The sequence below is a fragment of the Epinephelus moara genome, chromosome 3 (genome assembly GCF_006386435.1).
Source record: "Epinephelus moara isolate mb chromosome 3, YSFRI_EMoa_1.0, whole genome shotgun sequence".
Taxonomy (NCBI): Eukaryota; Metazoa; Chordata; class Actinopteri; order Perciformes; family Serranidae; genus Epinephelus; species Epinephelus moara.
Genome location: NC_065508.1, coordinates 915,602 through 939,188, shown reverse-complemented (window position 1 = coordinate 939,188; position 23,587 = coordinate 915,602). Strand labels below are relative to the sequence as shown.

The 23,587-nt window shown below is 41.7% G+C and overlaps 1 protein-coding gene across 1 annotated transcript in view; it reads left to right on the top strand.

The window, feature by feature from the left end:
- Positions 1–8,440: 8,440 nt before the first annotated feature.
- LOC126385651 (glutamate receptor 1-like) overlaps positions 8,441–23,587 on the top strand; it is a 92,764-nt gene continuing 77,617 nt past the window's right edge. Inside the window, exons 1-2 of the mRNA XM_050037495.1 lie at positions 8,441–8,753; positions 19,074–19,208. Coding sequence (XP_049893452.1) covers positions 8,642–8,753; positions 19,074–19,208 — 247 coding nt within the window. The 5' untranslated portion in view covers positions 8,441–8,641. The remainder of the gene's footprint in view (positions 8,754–19,073; positions 19,209–23,587) is intronic.

Here is a 23,587-nt window from a genome sequence, read left to right as displayed (position 1 = left end):
AGAGACGTTTGATGAGCTGGGACAAAAGAGTATTAAATTTAAAGATATCCGCCCATGCGGCCGACGCTTGTCAGACGTTATAAATTAAGGGCCGATGTGTCGTCCTTAGGCCGACGTCGGCCAGATGTATGTGTGCTATCTGGGTTGAGTGTGGAACTATGGACACTTCTCGTCCTCAATGGTCGCCATCTTGGCTACATAGCGGAAGGGAGGGACCACTTTTCAAACAGGAAATGGCGGCCGAGGACTGTGCGACTGTGAACGTTGCTGCATTGTACAAATACATGTGTTTTTTGCACTAAGCACCACTATACTGTTGTGGGGTATAAGCCAGCACTGTTTGTTGGGTTCATTTAGCAGTCTGTAATGATTTGGTACCTTAAATGCTAACGCTAGTTTGCTAACTAGCTAACAGCTGCACATTAGGCATTAAAAGAAGAAGAGGTCGAAATTTGTGGTCGTCATTTCCGGTGAGTGCACAACGGCCGTGTTTGGCTTGAGACAACACTACCCTGTCGAAATTTGCGCACTACGTCAATAAGTACATAGTGCACATAGAAGTGTATTAAGGGAAGTATGTGATTTGAGACACATTGTATTGCATTGGAATAATGTGTTAATGTGATGATGATGTAAATGTTAAAATGCTGATGTGGTGTTATTCTTTGTTTGGCATGTTTTTTAGTTTTATTTGCGTCATGACCTAAAACCAGGGCCGTGCCTGACCAATTTGGCACCCTAGGCAAAATATTTGCTGGCGCCCCCCCTGACTCACGGTTCGGTTCAAACCTCAGTTTTCAAAAACTACTTAAGAAACATTTCAAAAACTTCCTGAAAAAATGTCTGGATTTTATTAATTATTAAACAAATGTTGCATTGCAACAAACATGAATATTACTTAAGTTATATCTTAAGTACTTAAGGATCTGGACTGACGTGCTGACGTATTGCGGTAAGCGAGTTGTGTCATTTCCGGTGTTTCTGTGACAGCGTCTCTGTACTGCTCTGGTGAATTCTGCTAGCNGCAACAAACATGAATATTACTTAAGTTATATTAACTTACAGTTCACAATAAATAAATAAAAACTTGTTAATCTCTAACAGTCTACATTCTCTAAATAATCTTATTTCTCCACTGGCAGTTTGTGTGTGGGAGGGAGATGCACTTGAGGCTGCATCACTTGGTGCTGAGGTGGATGAGGTGGCTGCAGTCACATTAGTAGGCCCAGGATTTGCAGAGGTGGGGGACAAATACTTCAGAAGTGCATCTAAAAAGAGGAGATACATATATTTGACAAACTGGGCTTTTACAATATATTAATCAAATAGCTGTTGATTGTGAAACCATCATGGAATAACCATAATAGCACCTAACATTACAGCCTGCCTTGATCTAATGACATTTTAAACACAGCAAACAGCCAAAATATAAAAAATGCAACTGTAACATCACAAATTGCACAAATCTGAAAATTGGAAAACATAAATATACAGTATATGAATATATGCCTGGTTGGTAAACAGTGAGTGGTTTGTGCAGCAGCACACTAAACATTAAAAGAAAAGATAGGCCAATATATTAAATTATGTTGCTTATTCATTCCATCAAACACTTTGAGTCTTTCTTTCCAACTTTCTCTAAGATGGGAGCAACATTAACTGACATTAACTCTAGCTGAATGCTGAAAGTATTCCTAAAACAAGTGGCTAATGAAGTCGCAGTAACATTGACGTTACGTAACGTTAGTAGTAGCCTAACCGCTAACATTAATCATTAGCGGCTAATGAGCTGACGTTAGCTTGCAAGTGCTTCAGTAACTGTAACTTACGTTGTGTTTCTACCATTTTAAATGAAGTGTTTCATCACATCATTACCTCGGTCTCATTCACGTTTCTCCTCCTCTTCTTTTCTTTGTTTTTGTACTGCGCCCCAGAGGGCTTTCGCCTCTTCATGACGATGGCACCCAACTGTCAGTTTGTCACTCAGCACCATCACATTACAGAAGGTAGGTAGCGGGGGGAGGGGGGTGCGGTTAGGGACCGTGGCGAAATTGATGCTGCCTGCCAGAGAGGCAGAAGGATGCCAGGCAGGCAGAAATTTAAATTAGAAATATTATTTCATTATTATTTAAAGATGTATGGCTATATGTACTGTTGTTGTTTTGTAGTGTATTCTTGTCTAATTTTTCGAATAGAATGGGGGGAAAAAAAAAAAAGACACCTCACTCCCTGGCGCCCTCTGGCATGCTGGCGCCTATAGCATTTGTCTAACCTGCCCTATGGGCGGCATGGACCTGCCTAAAACTCACCACAGAATATGATAAGCAGAAGTTTACAAGTGGTTGTTAGCACTCAATTAGCATTCAGGCTGTCAGTCCAAAACAAAAGGAAATAAATGAATAGCAGATAAGACGTGGATTAAAGCCGTTAAATACAAAGATAACAAAGAGGTTTTATGATAACAACAAGAAAACTGTGATGAAACACTTCTGAGTTCAGTGTTCTGACCTCCAGCTGTCATCTGCTATTGTATGTTATCAAGTTTGGTTTCCACCACAATTCTTTTCAATCTTCAGATGCTTACAAATCTGCTCTTGTTCGTCCCCAGAGGACGAGTCCCATCGCAGCCAAATCTCCTCCAGATCTTATCACTGAGCAGCCGTCAACTAATCACCTCCACCCGTCAGCAGGCGGGCAGCCATCAGATTAGACTGTTTGATGTAGCTCATGTGCCGCCGCTGATAAACCAGACGTCTGACTGTGTGTGCTGCTTCAGCTAATTACACACACAGCTAATTAGAGTCTAAATGAGCCGAGGAGGCAACAAGAGTGGACACGTCAACTCACCAGTGACTGCTTTTACTGCTGCTAACATCACTGTACTGCTGCTGTTGCTAACATCACTGTACTGCTGCTGCTAACTGCTGCTAACATCACTGTACTGCTGCTAACTGCTGCTAACATCACTACTGCTGCTGCTAACTGCTGCTAACATCACTGTACTGCTGCTGCTAACTGCTGCTAACATCACTACTGCTGCTGCTAACTGCTGCTAACATCACTGTACTGCTGCTGCTAACTGCTGCTAACATCACTGTACTGCTGCTGCTAACTGCTGCTAACATCACTGTACTGCTGCTGCTAACTGCTGCTAACATCACTGTACTGCTGCTGCTAACTGCTGCTAACATCACTGTACTGCTGCTGCTAACTGCTGCTAACATCACTGTACTGCTGCTGCTAACTGCTGCTAACATCACTGTACTGCTGCTGCTAACTGCTGCTAACATCACTGTACTGCTGCTGCTAACTGCTGCTAACATCACTGTACTGCTGCTGCTAACTGCTGCTAACATCACTGTACTGCTGCTGCTAACTGCTGCTAACATCACTGTACTGCTGCTGCTAACTGCTGCTAACATCACTGTACTGCTGCTGCTAACTGCTGCTAACATCACTGTACTGCTGCTGCTAACTGCTGCTAACATCACTGTACTGCTGCTGCTAACTGCTGCTAACATCACTGTACTGCTGCTGCTAACTGCTGCTAACATCACTGTACTGCTGCTGCTAACTGCTGCTAACATCACTGTACTGCTGCTGCTAACTGCTGCTAACATCACTGTACTGCTGCTGCTAACTGCTGCTAACATCACTGTACTGCTGCTGCTAACTGCTGCTAACATCACTGTACTGCTGCTGCTAACTGCTGCTAACATCACTGTATTACTGCTGCTAACTGTTGCTAACATCACTGTATTACTGCTGCTAACTGCTGCTAACATCACTGTACTGCTGCTGCTAAACAGGACGTGATGAAATATTTACACATTTTTACAGAGGATCGCGTTCGCACGTGATCAGTATTACCTGAGGTATTTTCTCTGGACCGTTTTACAGAAGGTAAAAGTCGCCATAATTTTTACTGACATCTGTAATGATTACAGACATGGTGCGTTCGCATGGGACTAAAATCCCTGGTAATAATTACTTCACCCCACGTCTCCATGTTCAACTAATCCAAACAGGGCTTAATGTGTGTTTAATGTGTGTTTTGAATCAACTAAACTTTACAGCACTTCACAGAAACCTTTGTCGCCGACTAGTGTTTTGGAGGTGTAACTGCAGAGTGACACAGACACACCACCGCACAAGTATAAATGCTCACAAGCACGTAGGCTACGTACGTAGGGTCTGCATAGAGCTGACGTACAGGTGTAAATTCAACTTTCGGAGTGGCCAGCCAAGTTTTTCATGACGACTGAAAAAATATGTCAGTTTCATGTTTGTAGCCATTTTTCTGTTGCTGTTTGCCCACCTGGCTGCATGAGGCCTCCCTGTGTTTGCATGTTTTGCCCATTATTGCTGCTCCTATGATACAGATGTTACTGCTGCCTGGCTCTATCATGGCCACTGAAGATGCTTTTGTTTGCTAATGCTTCAGAGACTCCTGGTGCCGCATCACTACAAAAACATGTTCATGATTTTAGGTTTGTGATGTGCAAACTGTAAAAAAGATATTTGAAAATCTTAAGAACAACTTATCTTTTGTAGACATCACTGTGAGGTTTATTTGTTTGTTTTATTGGTAGTTATAGTTTCCAAAGAGACGGTGGCGGTGGATCTCTTCAGCCAGTAACACAGAAACTATCTGATCTTCATTGGGGTAACTGAGAACTGCTTGATTTAGACATCAGACTCCAGCTGCTGGATGGAGCAGATAAATGAGAGCAGTGACAACAAGGCGTCTTCACCACATGTCACCAGGAGTTGATCATCTGTCGTGTTTTCAGTGGATCCACCTACGCTGCCGTTAGCCTGTTTGTCGAGTGCAGATAAATAAATTAGGCAGGGATGTGGATGAAAGAGGCTGATCATGTTCCTCTCCCTCTTTGTTTTGTCTCAGTAAATTGGCTGGATAGAGAGTGAATAGAAGGGGATTACCAGCGTCCCCATTATTCCTTGTGTGGGCAAACTGTGTAGGAGGGCAGCCATGTTTGTGATTAGACGCTGCAGAGACCAACAAGTTGACGCTGTGACTGTTTCCTCTGATGCTGATAAAGAAATCACCTCAGACTCCGAGGACTTTGGTGCGCTTTTACAAGGACTGGTAGAGGGTGGTGTCCATGGAGACATTTATCCATCCAATAATATAACAATATAATGAGTTAAAATTACTATAACATAAAATACAGGAGATTTTTTTTTTTACCTTTGTGGTGAAATATGGTTCAAACATTTCTGCTCCTCTTCAGGATGATAGTGATAGTGGCACTTTGCATCTAGCGCCATCATCAGGTCAACATTTTAATGTGTCCAGTACTTTGGTTTATGATCAAATACCTGCAGAACTGATGACTGCACTGTACCATACCATACCTTACCTTACCTTACAATACCATACCATACCATACCATACCATACCTTACCTTACCTTACAATACCTTTTAATACCTTACCGTACCATACCTTACCTTACCTTACAATACCTTACAATACCTTACCATACCATACCTTACCTTACCTTACAATACCTTACCATACCTTACCATACCATACCTTACCTTACCTTACAATACCTTACCATACCTTACCATACCATACCATACCTTACCTTACAATACCTTACCATACCNTTACCGTACCTTACCTTATCCTACCTCGCCATACCGTACCATACCTTACCATACCTTACCTTACCCTACCCTACCTTACCATACCCTACCTTACCATACCCTACCTTACCATACCGTACCATACCTTACCATACCTTACCTTACCCTACCCTACCTCACCGTACCGTACCGTACCATACCTTACCTTACCTTACCTTACCCTACCTCACCGTACCGTACCTTACCTTACCTTACCTTACCTTACCCTACCTCACCGTACCATACCTTACCTTACCTTACCCTACCTCACCATACCGTACCTTACCTTACCTTACCTTACCCTACCTCACCGTACCGTACCGTACCATACCTTACCTTACCTTACCTTACCCTACCTCACCGTACCGTACCTTACCTTACCATACCTTACCTAATCCTACCTCACCGTACCGTACCTTACCTTACCTGACCTTACCGTACCGTACCTTACCTTACATCTTACCTTACATGACATCTTGTAATCTAGTGTCTTTGTTGTCAGTATATTTCAGATTCAATTTGAATATTTCAGTCACTCAGACATTTGGAGCTTCTTCTGCTGAATCTGTTGTTAAAACCAAAGTTAACTGAGGAACCTGAAAGAATTAAGTCAATGTGCTTCATCTGTTTTTAAGAGCAGATGATCTATTATCACACACACCTGTTATCAAAGGTAAGAAGATGTGCAGGTTTCCCACCTCCTCTACACAGGAGCAGGACACACAGACTTTGTAGTGGTTTTGCATCTTTTGGGATTTTGTGTCTCTGTGGTGATTTTTCCTTTGTAGTCACGTTGTGTCTCTTTGTGGTCGTTTTGAGTCTCCTCGTCAGTACGGTGTTTGGTTGAGTGACATCTTGCAGGTGAAGGCCAGCGGGGCAGCTGACACTTTGATCCCCGAGGTCTGTGCTCAGTCGGCCTGTTCAGTAATCCATCCCTGTGTAAGAACATGTAAATCAATAACTTGAAGGAGTCTGTGTACACTTTAATTAATGCAGAAACTTTGACTCAACTTTAAAGTGACTTTAATCACCTCATCATTTAACATGATCTCAGTGAGTTCACTGCGTCACAGCCGCTGAGCTGAAGAAAGTTTTTTATATTCAGAATCTAAATATGACACGTATAGATTTCACCAGTCATATCAGTGACTATGATATCACAGTGATACCACCGTGTGTACTCAGCTCTCACTGTGGATTAAAATCTGTGCTGTTGTCGGGCATTAAAGTCTTTTCTAGATAAAAACAGATTACTGTGTTCAAATCTGTTTTTTATTAGAAATATCCCAGTGAGAAGGATCACGTTTATTTTGTACAAATATATAAGATTTTTGTTTTGATACACAGCAGAATTTTACTGGATACACAGGAGGCAGGTCGCTAATATTTCCCAGAACTACAAGAAACTCAAACCAACGTGAATCCTCAGAGAGGCCAAGACTCAAGATGTTAGTTTGATGAAGAAACATCCTCAGAGAAGACATTTCATGTAATGTAGTACAAGTACAGAAGTAATTTTGGCTTCACACACGCTGTGTGTCTGATATCTGATCCTCTGTGACGTCATTAGATAGTTAACACTGGAGCATCAGTGTTGGAGCTGCTCCATGTGGAGCCACTTAAACTACTTTACATATAGTCAGCTGGTTTAGTCTAGTGGTTCCCAACATGGGGGTCGGGCCCCTCCAACGGGTCAGCAGACAGTGAGAAGCCTGCCAAGCTGCAGACGACTGATCAACACCAACAAATAACAAAAACAGTTTTTTTTTTTTTTTAGTGAGTCATCATCGATGTGTTTTCAGCAGCTTCTTAGCCTCCAAACGTGGTCGTGTTTTAACGAGCTGTTGCTGCAGTGAGGAGACGAGGACATCAGGGTCAGTCCGTGTCTTTACTGCTCTCTTATTTTAGCTGCTCTGGGTTTTTACTGTTTTCTTACTGAGATTTATTTATTTATTAAACTGATTTGCATTTTTTACTGACGCGTACTTATTATATTAGTTTGTGGTTTTTACGCTTGTTAGCGCTCTGTGACACTTGGTGCTGCAAAATGCAAATTTCCCCTGATGAATAAAGAACTATGGTGCCGCACCGTGTCGCGTCCTGTCTCGTCCCATCTCACCTCATATCGCCTCGTCGTATCTTATTGTATCATTTCGTATCATATCTTATCGTATTGTGTCTCGTCTTGTCCATCTGCTTTAAGGTTGGACAAGGTGTTGTTGCTTCAGAGATGGTCTTCTGCACACCTTGGTTGGAACCAGTGCTTATTTGACTTCCTGTTGCCTTTCTATCATCTTGAACCAGTCTGGCCATTCTCCTCTGACCTCTGGCATCAACAAGGCATTTTGGCTCACTGGATATTTTCTCTTTTTGGGACCATCCTCTGTAAACCCTAGAGATGGTTGTGCTGAAAATCCCAGTAAATACTCAGACCAGCCCGTCTGGCACCAACAACCATGCCACGTTCAAAGTCACTTCAATCACCTTTCTTCATCATTCTGATGCTCCGTTTGAACTTCAGCAGCTCGTCTTCACCATGTCTACATGACTGAATGTTAATGAGCTGCTGACACCTGATTGGCTGATTAGCTGTTTACATTGATAAGCAGTTGAACAGGTGTAGGTCTACCTGATCAGTGGAAGGTGAGTGTATGAGTGCGTGATGATCTGTGTTACCACAGCTTTCTGGAAGTAAAAAGAGAGGGAGTGTGTGTGAGAGGAAGAGGGAGGATGAGGAGGGTGAGGGAGGGTGTAGTTGTGTAGAGGAGCAGTGAACACACACTCTGACAGTCAGAGTCGACGCGGCAGCAGAGCTCAGCGCTCAGCTCTGGATGTTTGGTGAGAGGGAGGCTCACAGAGACACGGACACAGAGGACCGGAGCGGACTGCCGGTGGATGTGTGAGTCTGTGCCCGGGCTGCGGTGGATCTGTGCCGGCCCCGCTGTGAATGGGATTACGCCGGTTGTTCCGCGTATCCCGGAGGAACCATGCGGCCGCAGAGCTTCTCGGTCCCCTCGGTGCTGCTCCCGCTGCTGCCGCCGCTGCTGCTGCTGCTCGGGCTCTGCAGCGGCACAAGTTTCCCAAGTAACATCAACATAGGTGAGTGAGCGGCGGGGCGCCTGCACCCGGGACCGACCCGACTGGACCTCATTACCTTGTGTGTGTGTGCGTGTGTGTGTGTGTGCGTGTGTGTGTGTGTGTGTGTGTGTGTGTCACACTGCAGGCTGTGCTCTTACCTCTCTAACCAGCCGCTTGTTCGTTCATTCACGAGCTCGTGCATCCATTTAATGACGCACCGCGTGCAGCTCTCCAACTCCGGTGATAAACACTTTCCCCAACACATCAGCTGTTCATCAGCTGTTCATCAGCTGTTCATTTTTCAGATCATATTTTGACTTATAATGATTTTTGGCAGCCTGATGCTCCAACACCACCGTCACTAGGTGACAACATTCCCGCCGCTGCCTCTCATAATAATCCTGTAATATTAATATATCTGTTTTGTTTGATATCATAAATCATATCTGTGTGTGTGTGTGTGTGTGTGTGTGTGTGTGTGTGTGTGTGTGTGTGTGTGTGCCCACTCACCGCTCCTGTAATAATGCCTGTGGCCGGGACTCCCTCTGTGACTTACAGTCTGTTAGTGTATTATATTATATATCTGATGATTTAGTGTTTGTGTCTCTGACTTCCTGCAACATCCTGTAAAATATATATACAATAATAAACACAATATTAAAATGACGCAGAAGTTCAGGTGCCATAAAACTGCAGTTGTTTTCCACCTGAGGTGATACAGAGATCAGCAGCATGCACAGAGTCATATACTGATATTATAGATATTATTGGTGCAGATTAATAAAACCAACTCCATCAGTCACTGTTAGATAGACCCGTCACCATAATGCAGAATAACTTTTAATATGATATGAAAAATTAACGTGGTGATTTTCGCGACTTGTTGACATATTGACGTCATAGTGTTACCCATGGCAACAACAAGCCTGGCTAAAGGTGTTTACAGAAAGAGGAGCAGCTGCAGTAGTGAAGAACAAACTGTGGCGTCCTGAATGTTTCACTGAAACAGACTCTTTGAGAGACTTATACGTGATTAGTAATTAAAAAAAACCAACTTATTAATTTGTCAGATCGTCAAAAATATCGTTAGCGGAAAAAAATATATACCCTGATATCATTTTAGGGCCATATTGCCCACCGTACTGTTAAAATCCTCTTGTTAGCTTCAGTGTTTGTTCTCCTGTTATCTGTCGTGAATATAATGACTTATTTTACATAACGTCATTTTCATTATTGATTAATCTGTCACTCATTTTCTTGATTAATCGATTGGTAAAACAGTTACAAAAATGGCGTTCAGTTTCTCAGAGCTCAAGTTGACATCTTTAATGTGCTCGTTTCGTCCCACTGACAGTCCTGAAGATAACGACTGTCATAAATAATAATAATAACAATAATATATTATTATTATTATTATTTATAAAACACTTTTTAAACAGAGTTACAAAGTGCTTTACATGTCAATGATTAAAATAGACCCGACATGAAAACAACTTTTAGAGGAACTGATAAAAACTCTTCATTTAAACAAAAGAGTTTAACTTCAAACTGAGGTCAAATCAGGAAACACTCTCAGATAACTGTCTGTTCTAAGAAGGGACTTAAAGACATCACTGACTCGTCTGACCTGAGGGCCCCGGGGCCCCGACAGCAAACACTCTATCCCCTTTAGTTTTCAGCCTCTGGAACAGACAGACGACCTCTGCTGCCTGAGGACCTCAAAGTACGTCCTGGTGTGGACGGTACAAAGAGGACGCACATAGAGAGACCATGAGGAGCCTTAAGAGTGATCAGAGAGATCCTAAAATCTGTTCCAACACAAACTGGGAGCCGATGTAAAGAGGCTCAAACTGGAGTCATGTGACAAAGAAAACAACAAATCATATTTGAAATGTTGCCGTATTGATTTATCAATAATCAGCAGAGCTGCAGGTTCATTTTCTTCTGATCAGTCAATAATCTCTGCAGTGTCTCCACCAGCTGAGCGGATGTGTTTGTTATTTACAGTTTTCCTGTGATATGAAGGAACTCTGTGGCGCGTGTGGTCATAAATCTCCGTAATAATCTCACTTGACTGTGTTGAAAGCTTCCTGTGCTGGTGACTGTGAGGCTGTGAGGCTGTGAGGACATGAGGCTGTGAGGACATGAGGCTGAAGGGGGGCCGGGAGGCTGTGGGGATGTGAGGCTGTGAGGATGTGAGGCTGAAGGGGGGCCGGGAGGCTGTGGGGACGTGAGGCTGTGGGGACCTGAGGCTGTGGGGACCTGAGGCTGTGAGGACGTGAGGCTGTGAGGACGTGAGGCTGTGGGGATGTGAGGCTGTGGGGACGTGAGGCTGTGGGGACGTGAGACTGTGGGGACGTGAGGCTGTTGGGACGTGAGGCTGTGGGGACGTGTAGCGTGAAGCCTGGACTCCTTTTTATAAATCATTTCTCTGCTATCATCCTGCAGCTCTGCCGACTGACGTCACTGTGACATTTATCCAGAACATGTTTCACTGTTCGGCCTCAGCGACACATAGACGTAGGCTGTAGGCTCAGAGGTTTGAAGTAACTAAGTACATTTACTCAGATACTGTGCATTATAGTACTCAGACTCAGATTCAGAATGAAAATATAAATATGATGTATAATTAAAATATTATTGAACACTGGGGAAAATTCACGAGCTGCAACGTTAAAGTAATGAACACACTCGTGCCTCAGTGATTATAATCTAATTATATCATATATGAAATGAGACATAATGAGTGAATCATCATGATAAATATATATATGTACTTTTACTGAGGTCAGATTTCAATGTCTGTCTTTTACTTGTGATGAAGTATTTCTACTCTTTGTTTCACTACTGTTACTTTAAATAAAAGAGCAGAGTACTCTCCATACTGCAGTAGATACCAGTTCCTTCACAGAGGGACTTCTCTGTAAATCATATTTTATACACATTTATATACAGTAATGATCCTTTTTTTTTAATTTAATTTCATTTAATTTTATTTTACTGTTTTTGTTTGTTTTTTTCCTTTCTTCTTTGAAGATAAAGTAATAAAGTGTTATTGGTGATTGTTGGTGAATATACATATATATATATATATATATATATATGTATATATATGTGTGTATATATATGTGTATATATATATATATATATATAAGGCAGGAAGAAATAAGCTTAGAATAGATTAATGTGTAAATAGTAAAAAATAAAAACAAAGCAGTAACAACAGGTACAACATATCAAATTAATTATTTCTTGTACCTCGACACATGTTCTGTTGTGGCAGCTCAACTCAGGGCCCAGAGTGCAAACACCATTAAGACACTGAATGTTGTCGTGGTCTGAAGAAGAGGAGCTGAAGGCAGAGCCGTCCTGATCCTGTCGAGCTGCGTTCAGGAGCTCCTGAAGAGAACGACTTGTACAATCACAACTAAACCATGAACAGGAAACACTGAAGTAGCTCAACATAATGTTTGGGGGGAGGTGTGTTAAAGTCAGATGTCACTGAGGACACATGATCAGTCCCAGCTGTCCAACAGTTTTTAAACTTCTCTCTTTACCATCCTCAAAATAAATGTAAGTTTTTCATCACAACAACCCAACAATAAAGTATATAAAATAAATCCAGTCCTCGACCGTGGACACGTCTGTTGACATCTGTTTTCTGCTGAGAGCTTTCTGACTGTCTGTCAGTAAAACCTGACACTGAATCACCAGTTAAAAGGTTATATATACAGTAGGTCATATTATCTAATGTATTGATAGATTATTAATGCAGCAGCTGTTTGATGTGTCTTATATTGGTTCTAAGAAAAGAAAATATTAACATGACAGAGATGGTTTTCCTTCTTCAGGACAGATATGACAAATTGCACCGTTTTTAATTTAATAATAAAATTAATAAGTTCTTTGAACACCGGCAGATTTCCAAGGTGGCAATCATGGTCTCTCAGGGCCCCCCCACCTCACAGGCCAAACCGCTCTACCTGCACTGTCTCTGCCTCTCCCCCACAGGGCTGTAGGCTCCATAGGAGTGTTAACATGTGTTTGTCTTGTTGTGTTATTGGGAGCCAGAATAGAAGGAGTCATGGCTCAAAACCAGCCGCCACTGCCCGTCAACAAAAACAAAGACAACTATGGTTAAATGTGATAAGACCAAAGGACTGGACGGAGGCCATCATCAAAAATGCTCACATGTGCAGCGCACACTTCATATCAGGTTAGGGAAAAAGTATTTCCTGTTGTAGGGATGAATAAGGTTATGTGTATTAAGGGTTATCATGTCCACCTCATCAGAAACTGGGGAGGGATTAAGAGGAATATTGGATTTCTCTGGAACGCTAACTTTTTAGCACATTAGCTAACGTTAGCTTCCATAGCAAAACAAACAAGTGTGGTCCTCCTTTGTAAGATTGGCTTCCTGTGACATCATCCATCCACTGAGTGAGAGCATACGGGTCGGCCAGTCTGGTCCCGTTGGTCAGTGTTTACTTATTCAAGTAACACTGGCGGTCCCGGAGAGTGAGTGACCTGACATGGTGCGTTGGTAAATTCAGTCTGACGCTCTACACTAAAATGAGAGCCCTGTTGGTGGAAGAAACGGAGCGTTATATTTCTACATGAATGAACCAACGGTTAAGTTAATCACACATTCACTCCGCTCGGCGCTCTGCTGCTCCGTCTCCACAGACAGAGTGTCCAGAGTGCGCTCTGCCACTCTGAGAGTGCGCTGCTCTGGATAACCCAACGCTACATTCAGACAGCGCTCCCAATTTATCAACGCTCCAGTTTGTGTCAGAGTGCGCTCCCACACTCACAATGAGTGTTTCTGAACGCACCACTCACATCATCTTCCTCCATTGTCTAAAACAAGACAACACAACTTGTTAGCTAGCGCTAGCTAATGTCTGTGGAGAACTGTTTTGCCTCCAGCTAAGCCCCGCCCACCAACAAACATCACTCTGTTTACTAACAGTAAAGGGTTAACTGGTGACTCTAAATTGTCCGTAGGTGTGAATGTGAGTGTGAATGGTTGTCTGTCTCTATGTGTCAGTGCTGTGATAGTCTGGTGACCTGTCCAGGTGAACCCTGCCTCTCACCCAGTGTCAGCTGGGACAGGCTCAGACATGGGTGGGGTTTAAGTTGGAAGTGGGTGTGTCCTAATCTGAAATTGTTATTTTAAGCCTGAAATTGATCAGAGGTTGCTGCATTTATTAGAAAACTATTCACAGAACAATCTCAGAATCAGACCTCAGATTGTTTATGAAGAGTGAGAGATTAAACACAGCTGCACAGATTCTTCTTCATCACCGACACATTTTACTCATACGGCACTCGTATTCATAAGAAGCACGTTATCTGAGCCGGATACTCATTTAATCTGAGTATTCAGCTCAACCTGAGTCATTTATAATCTCGTAAACTCTCAGGTCTGTTTCCTGTCTTCAGGATCAATAATCTGAGAGCGTCTCTCTCCACAAACTTCTTTCACTGTGACATTCGTGCTCGTGATGAATCCTCTCCGCTGCTCTTTCATTCCCATTTGAACCTCGACCGCTTTGGTCACGTTCAGTGTGGATCAGCTGTGGGCTGCAGAGCGTGTGACTCTCCCAAAATGAACCCATAATGTGATTCATTGGACCAGTGGCCCCGAGTTTCCGCTCAGGTTTGGTGCTGATGTGGCAGCAAGTTGAACTAACCTGTATTTAAATGCTTCCTGCAGCCTGTGAGCGTCTGACCTGCATACTGACCGAGTGGCCGCCAACCTCAGCGCTAAGAACCACTGACGCTGGTTCTCTGTGTGTTTGTTAAAGTCAGTGAGACCTTCTGTCGGAGCAGATGGAACGCTTCCAGCCTGGATGAATAAATCAGATACAAGTCTAATAATATTCCTGTAATGTTACACTGTGAGCAGCTTTCAGTGGGTGAAACTGACTCTGCTTCATCTGCTCCTGTGACCTTTGTTATATTCCTCTTCATCAGTGTTTCAACAAGCAGCGCTGGGATGTAACTAAGTACTTTTACTTGAGTATTTCCCCTCCATGCTAACTCCACCACATTTCAGAGGGAAGTATTGTAGATTTTATGGCTGCTCTAGTTTCCAGGCTGAAGATGAAGGTTTCTCCGCAACATGAGTTTATTTAGAATTTATTTCGTTCTGCAAATAGAAATAAGAACATCATGTATTCATCCACAAATTCACGTTAATGAAGTCAAAGCTTCTCACAGAAAATGACAGACACTTAAATACCCTTGTACAAAACATTACAATAAAGTCATTTAACATAACTTTAAAAAGCCACAGCTTATAACACCGATCCGTTTAACAGCACGTCATGTTTAATAATCAACAACAAAACAAACCAAAACAGGTAAACAAGACAACATAGCAACAAAAAAAAAGAAAAACAACTTTCAGAAAGCAACGGACACACTTTAGGTTCCTCTTCTTGTACGAATTTATTTTCAGATTTGATCAAGACATTAGTTTTAAACTTTTGTTTAAGCCTTCTTGATGTTCTCCATGTTTTCAGTTCTTCACAACATCTGTTCCATAAACTCACTCCTTTAACTGAGATACAGTGTAGTTTGGTGTTCGTCCTCTCTCAAGCACGTTTCTGATTATAGGCGACTGACTTTTACTTGTAACAGAGTATTTTTTAAACTGTGGTTTAAGTACTTTTACTCAAGTTAAACTGTGATCATACTGAACATCTTCGATTATACCCGAGTAATTTTTTCTCTTTTTTTAATGAAGAAAATAATCAGCAGATTAATCCATAACAGAAATAATCATATGTTTCAGTTTCATACAAATAGTAAAGACTTATTTATATAACATAGTGTAACAGTCACAGTGTTCAGTTTTACTTTGAATATTTTAAGCACATGTTTATGATCACAGTACTGATTTTACTTTAGTCAGACTCTCATTACAGGACTTTTACTTGTAACAGAGTTTTTGAAAGTATCAGTACTTTTACTTTGGTTAAACTGTAATTATATTGAATATAGTCTATTATATGCAAGTATTTTTTTCTCTTGAAGAAAATAATCAGCAGATGAATCCATGATGGAAATAATTATTAGTTTCAGTTAAATCCAACATAGTAAAGAATTATTTATATAAAATAACATAACAGTCTAAGCATCACTTTTTAAATTTAATGTTATTTTATTTTATTTACATTAAGTATTTTTACTTTTAGTACTTCAGGCACATTTGCCTTTAACTGTGGTATTAGTACTTTTACTTTAGTTAAAATTTAATCATATTAAACTGAAGTCTGTTGTACTCGAGTAATTTGTTGTTTTTCATATTTATTCCTTTAATTGACGAGCTCTTATTTTGAAGGCGTCATGCCGGAAGCAGTGGCAGGTGAGCTGCTTGAAAGTGTTTCCTGTAAACGGAGCAAAACTCGTGTTTTGTGTGTGTTCATCGCCCCGCTGATGGAGGCTCAAGGTCTGTCAGCACGTTGTGTTTAATATAAAGTGACATTACAGCGTGTTTTCACTGTTTGACCGAGTTTAGACGCTCGTGTGTGTTAGCTAGCAGCTATGTTAGCTCTTAGCACCGTGTCCCGCTCACTTCCGGTCAGTAGAGAGGCCGCGTCATCACCTGTCCTCAGGTGTCACAGTGTTTACATGTAGCTGCAGCTCGTGTGTGATTTTACTGACAGATCTGATCATGTTTGTGTTGATTGTAGTAAAAACAAAATCACTACTTTTACTATTTATTAACAAGTTAAAAAAAGAAGCTGTGTAATAATCTAACAGCAGTTACATTAAGTTACTTTGTACTTGTACTCCACTACTTCAGAGGGAAATAGGCCAAGAAGTTTTTTTGTCAATGACTATTTTTCTTACAGAGGAAAGTACAGAGGTAAAAATAGTAAATAAATAAATAGTTAAATAAAATATTAATATTAATAATAATACTAATAATAATGAAAATATTCTTAAGATTTTTTTTACAGAGTACAGAGGTAAAAATAAATAATAAATAAATTATTATAATCTTTTTTATTAACTATTTTTTTTTACAGAGAAAAGTATAGAGATAAAAAATAACAGTAAGAAATAAAAGCATAATGATAATAATATTAATGATAATAATGAATAAGTAAATTAATAATGATAATAATAAATTGTTAATTATATTTTTACAGGGGAAAGTACAGAGGTAAAAGCAGGTAAATAATAAATCATAATAAATTATTCCTTCAAGTTTACTCACTAATGATTAAAAGGCTTCACTAATGAACTATTGTTTTTATCACAGGTTATATTCTGGATTATTTTGAGGATCAGCTGTTTGGTGAATGAAACATCAGAAAACAGTGAAAAATGTTTTGTCTTGTCCGACCAACAGCAAAAGATCCACAGATACTTTCTTAGTAAGACAAGTACAAGCAGCAAATTCTCACAGCTGAGAAACTGAAACCAGAGAATAAAGACAAACTATTATTAAGTTATTAAAATAGATGCTGATGAGTTGTCTGTGGATCTAATAAATTAATTGACTAATTGTTTCAGGTCCAGCAGAGAAAATGAGAGATAACCAGAGGTGAAGGTTTCAGTTTATTTCAGGGACAAAATGCTGTTTCAGTCTTTGTGACAGAGTCTGAACAAAAACTAAACTTCAACATGTAAATTTAGAAGCTGTAAACACATGTAATAAAAACACCTCCTCCTACTTCAGCACACAGAGAAGACAAGAGGGCCAATCAGTCAGAGTTTAAGTGTTCAGATCATTTCACCATGACCCTAAAAACCATCATGTTGAGAGTGTGAGTGGAGCGAAAAGTGGAGCGAATGAGAGCTGAGAAAAGAGGCTTTTAACAGCAATTACTGCAAAACGCAGACGGCATTATTTTTAGTGGTGGCGGTGAACTCAGTTTGTGATGTCAGCCGCCGTCTCTTCTCCTGGAAGATGTAACTTTGAGCAAAAGTTGTGGAGTTTTCGGCCACCAGCCTGTGGAGCCGTGGTTTTATGAATGAGTCTTGTGTTTATGCATGAGGTGGTGACACAGCAGGAAACACAGCAACACGCTTAAAAACAAACCAAAACAGCAAAATGAGAGCTTCAGCGGGTTAGTTAGACCTGTAGGTCGTATGTTTAGCTGCACACGTCACTTATCCAGCACAGCGACCTGAAATAAGTTCAGTTCAGCTTTATTACATGTACATGTATAATGTTGGCATCACACATTTCTGTTAACGTGTACATTATCACGTAGTTGATACATTAAAACTTTACGTTTCTTTAACTTTCAACAGCGCTGTGGTTTATTCGTGACTAGGTTTAGGCACAAACACCACCTGTTTTTGGTTAGGAAGATGGATTGGCTTCGAATACCTGCTCTTTATGTCTCAGCTGGAAAGGCAGTGAAGTTTCTGTCCACTTTTCATGAAACTATCTCTGGTGGAAAGACAGCCATGGGTCACCAGAGAACACCCACGTTTGGTGCCTATAAAATAGCAACGGATTGTTAAACTTATGTATAGTGCCTGACAAGCCACCAGAATAACAGCAGCAAGTTGTTGCCTCAAAAGCTGCTGGAAAAACAGCCACTGGTCGCTAAAAAAACACTCACGTCTGATGTGTAAAAATCCGCTTGAAAATAGCTACAAACCACGTTTGGTGCCTGTAAAGCCGCTGCAAAAACAGTGAGGGTTGTTTAAAACACCCATATTTAGAGGCTAAAAAGCTGCTGGATAAACACCAATGGGTTGCCAAAAAAAACAACTCTCATTTGATGCCTATAAAGCTGTGAGAAAAACAGCCACAGGCCACTAAAAACTCCCGTGTCTGGTGCCTAATAATCTGCTGGAAAAACTTTCTCATGTTGCGTAAAAACACTCGCGTCTGATGTGTATAAAGTTGCTGGAAAACAGCCAAAGTTTTCTTAAAAAGAACACCAATCTTATGTGCCTATAAAGCTGCTGGAAAAATGGTGATGGGTCGTTAAGAACAGCCACTGTAAGAGGCTAAAAATCTGCTGGAAAAACAGCCACTGGTCGCTAAAAGACACCCATGTGTGGTGCCTTTAAGGCTGCTGGATAAACAGGGATGGGACGCTAACAAACACCCATGTAGTGACTCGCTGGATCACAAACTGTTGTTTGTTGGTCTCAAACAGTGATTTTCAGCTTTAGAAACCTCCGACTGTGACGTATTTGTGGTTTGCAGACACACTCACTGCCAACATTTTCTTCTGGTGACTGGACTGAATTATCTCTGTTTCCAAAGTGAAGGTGAAGAGTTAGCTGCTGTAAACAGCTCTGTCTCCTCCCTCTGTGTTTCATAATAAATAATTCTCACTGTTTATCTCTGTGAAACAGGAGGCCTTTTCCCCACCGGCTCCCATGAGTACGAGGTGTTTCGCTTCGCCCTGGCGCAGCACCAGGACGTCCCCAAACTGGTGCCACAGGTCGACATGGTGGACACGGGGAGCAGCTTCGCCATGACCTACGCCTGTAAGTTCAGACACAAAGAAGTCCTACAATCTGACGTGATGTTTTTTAAATGTCAAGGACATGAAAATGTATTTTTTAGTCTTATCATGGAGCCACAGACCCTCCGTGAGCTAAGGCTGCATTTTAAGCGATGGCTCTGGGCTGCCAGAGTTTGGTGAAGTCATTCAGCCAAATGTTCCTCTGTGACCTTTCTGGGTTTATTCTTTATATTAGTCTGAATCAAATGACTTTCAGAAAGTGCTGCTCACGGTGTCGACCCCGAAGATAATTAACAGCAACTCTGCAGCTCGACTGAGCCTGTGATTTGTCAAATATGTCATATTGTAGTCACTTCCTGTCTGTTTCAGTCTGATAACCTCAGCGTTCAGCACCTGCTCTGCAGCAAACAGCACTCAGACACACTCAGAGACGAGCTGCGAGCACAGCGCAGCATGTAGCTGCTAAAGAGGCAGATCTTTCCCTCAGCAGTTGGTGGAGACCAAAACCAGAGCTGAAAGAGAGAAGCTATTGACTCAGACTGTGACGTATCTGCTGGATGAAAGTTGAACTGTGGGCTGACGGTGCATCAGTGTCTTCATGAGTTAGTTTGAGAGTCTTTCTCCAGTGGTCCAAACAAACTCAAAGCAGCCGTCACTGTAGCTTGTTATTATGTCTTTAACTGTTGTCGTGCACTTTCTGTTCAGACTCTTGTATCTCTTCTTCTTATTTAGCTTTTTACCTTCTGCATTGATCTACACTGTTTGTGTCCTCATGAAGGATTTTCTCATCTTAAACTAGACACAGGTGTCTCTTTTCAAATGTCTAGAGGAGCCGATACGTCCGTCCCGTTTCATTGCTCTGTTTCACCACAGTGTGTGCATCTCAGTAATCATGTGTGCAGCACGCTGGCCGTTTGCTGTTCAGGTGGAGAGACTTTCTCCCACCGACACATTCTGACTGGATCAAAGAGATTGTGAAATATCTCAGGCTACACAAGATAAGAAATTCTCTCTGACCGTCTGTTTCTGAGGTTCGATGCAATTTTGCAGATGGAGATGGAGGTAACGAATGTGACCCTGCATACCAGGTGTTACGCCTCAGCGCAGGGCGAGGCGACGTGACCTCAAATCAGCATCAGGAGTGATTAAACATTTTACCTCGATTACGATTAATGAACGATTATTTATTTTTGTTTTTTTGCCCTCGTACTATTGAAACTGTTTTTTAATGTAAGAGTGCAGATCTTTGTGATTTAAAATAACTGAAGGAAACACACAGATGAACTGTTAAAGTTATTCATTTAATATTTAGATATTTTGAATATTATCTATCCTCTGTAAATGCTTGTGTTACTACGAGCTGCTCTGTGGAGGCGCTGGTCGGTCTCTCTCTATCTTTTTTGAGTCGTGCACATTCACATTCAGTAATGGGATTGTTCTCCAGGTGCTGGAACAGATCGCTGACGTCACCTTTGGTCACTCAAACAGTTTTTCTGCAGTGTTGACATTTGATTTCTTTCTGTTCAGCGTCGTCTTCACGAAAGCCAAAATGTGTCCAAACGGCGGGCACGACATTTCTCTTTGGTACAAGCTGCTCCAGCTGCTCAGTTGGCTCGGTGTTTCACGTGACTAAATTACCGTCCGTCCCATCCATGTAAACACGGTATCACAAGAAGTCCTCGAGGGGATGTCTTCAGATTTGGCACAAATGTCAACTTGGACTCAACGATGAAGTGAGCAGGTTTTGGTGGATAAAGGTCACTGTGACCTTGTCTGTCTCATTCTCCTGAACGTGATCTCTCAAGAACACTTTGAGGGAAAATCTTGAAATAGTTGAGGTCAGTTCAGCTTTGGTTTGTAGCGCGTCACGCTTGTTAGCATAACATGCTGCCGCTGACAGAGCGGGACGCAACAAAGAGTTTGTCTTCTTGGTTCAACAGACAGAGCCTCCATGTTATTATGTCATGTCTAAGGTCAGATTTTAGGAATATAGACGCTGCTTGTAAAACTCTGAATGTTCTCCTCGTGCACGTGTGTGAGACAGTCACTTCACTACAAGCTGATTGGCTGTTGAAACAGGTGACATGCTTTAAAACCAGCCGCTGGCCATTTGACCAGCTGAGTGTCAGGTGACATCATCAGCAGGCTTGAGGCGAGCTCAGACCGGCCAGTTCACACCGCTGACACTTTTCGTTCTGAAACAGTTTCATCTCGTCATGAATCTTTGGTCTGTTGGTGAAGGCGGAGCCTGCCGTCCACTGTAGTCACCATCACGGGTCAGTGCTCCATTCTTCCACCGTCCTGACTCCGTTCAGCAGAGCTGGGATTTAGGGGAAATAGCAGTAAATGGAGGCTGGCTTTAAAAGAGCAGACAGCAGCAGTAAATGGACGCAGACCAGAGGGAGCTCAGCACTAAATGGACTGTGGCTCCGGGGAGCGTTCAGCGCTCTACAGCAGGTTTACAGAACAATGTGCTGACCTTGTTTTTATTCTGCCCCCGAAACACTGAATTTACCAGCCGGCTTCATTACACCTGAATTAAAATGTGTAGACATAAAGACATGAGCAGCTGCCTTAATGTGATGGAGCTATTTAAAGGTGTCCTGTAAGTGTGTGAGCAGACGCTGAGCTGATGGAGACGGAAAAGAAAATGTTTTCATCATTCAGATTTTTCACAGTTTGCTGCTTACTGACATTTTCTGCAAGATTTATTAACTATATTATAAATCTACACATTTCTACAACTGTTTTGCATTTATAGGCAGAATGCAGTCAAAGGCCACTTTATTAGGTACACCTTGCTGGTACCAGGTTGGACCTCTTTTTAATTCTTGGTGTCACAGACTCANATTAACTATATTATAAATCTACACATTTCTACAACTGTTTTGCATTTATAGGCAGAATGCACTCAGCGGCCACTTTATTAGGTACACCTTGCTGGTACCAGGTTGGACCCCCTCTTTAATTCTTGGTGTCACAGACTCAACAAGGTGCTGAAACATTCCTCAGAGATGTTGGTCCATATTGACATGATGACATCACACAGTTGATCCATGATGAGAATCTCCCGTTCCAGCACATCCCAAAGGTGCTCTATTGGACTGAGATCTGGTGACTGTGGAGGCCATTGGAGTACAGTGAACTCATTGTCATGTTTGAGATGATGTGAGCTTTGTGACATGGTGCGTTATCCTGCTGGAAGTAGCCATCAGAAGATGGGTACACTGTGGTCATAAAGGGATGGACACGCTCAGCAACAATACTCAGGTAGGCTGTGGTGTTTAAACCATGCTCAGTTGGTACTAAGAAAATCTCCCCCACACCATTACACCACCAGCAGCAGCCTGAAGCGTTGATACAAGGCAGGATGGATCCATGCTTCCATCTGAATGTGGTTTCTGGCTGCATAAAAAAAGCCACATTTAGTTTTTGATTGTAAAATATGAACTCCTGCCTCAGGAGTCATGACCTCAGCGCCCTCATTGGCGGCTGAAGACCCGCTCTGCGTCTTCAAGATCAAAACTCCGTTGTGCTGCATATTAAACAGGTTTTAGTTTCGTACTGAGATTTTAAAATCCGTTAACGATGCTCTCTCAGATTTGGTTTTAGTGCCCAGCAGTGCCGCCGGATCCCAAAATGTGTTTCCAGCCTGATGTTTGGAAACTCAGGACGGCTCTCACAGTGGTTTTTAATCAACAAGTGCAGCAACAAGTGTTTTTCTGCTGAGTCATGCTTTGCTCATTCCCACAGAGTCCCATCGAGCCGGTCTGCAGCTCTCATCCCTCCGAATCTCCTCCTTTGATTTTAGTCTTAATACTTCAGGAGCTTTCGGGGAGGTGAAACATCCTCATCAGAGCAGACAGCAGAGACTCAGACACGTTACTCATTTAGCCCCAGTTTACCTCGTTATTAGAGGGAGGAACATCTGGCTGCAGTCCCGACTGATGTTAGGCAGGATTTATACTGTGCAGCAGAACCTACACACGACACCTACGACACTGTGAGCATTTATACTTGTGTGGTGGTGTGTCTGTGTCACTCTGCAGTTACACCTCCAAAACACTAGATGGCGACAGAGGTTTCTGTGAAGTGCTGTAAAGTTTAGTTGATTCAAAACACACATTAAACACACATTAAACACACATTAAATACACATTAAATACACATTAAATACACATTAAACACACATTAAACACAAATTAAACACACATTAAATGCACATTAAATACACATTAAACACACATTAAATACAAATTAAACACACATTAAACACAAATTAAACACACATTAAATACACATTAAATACACATGAAACACACATTAAACACACATTAAACACACATTAAACACACATTAAACACAAATTAAACACACATTAAATACACATTAAACACACAT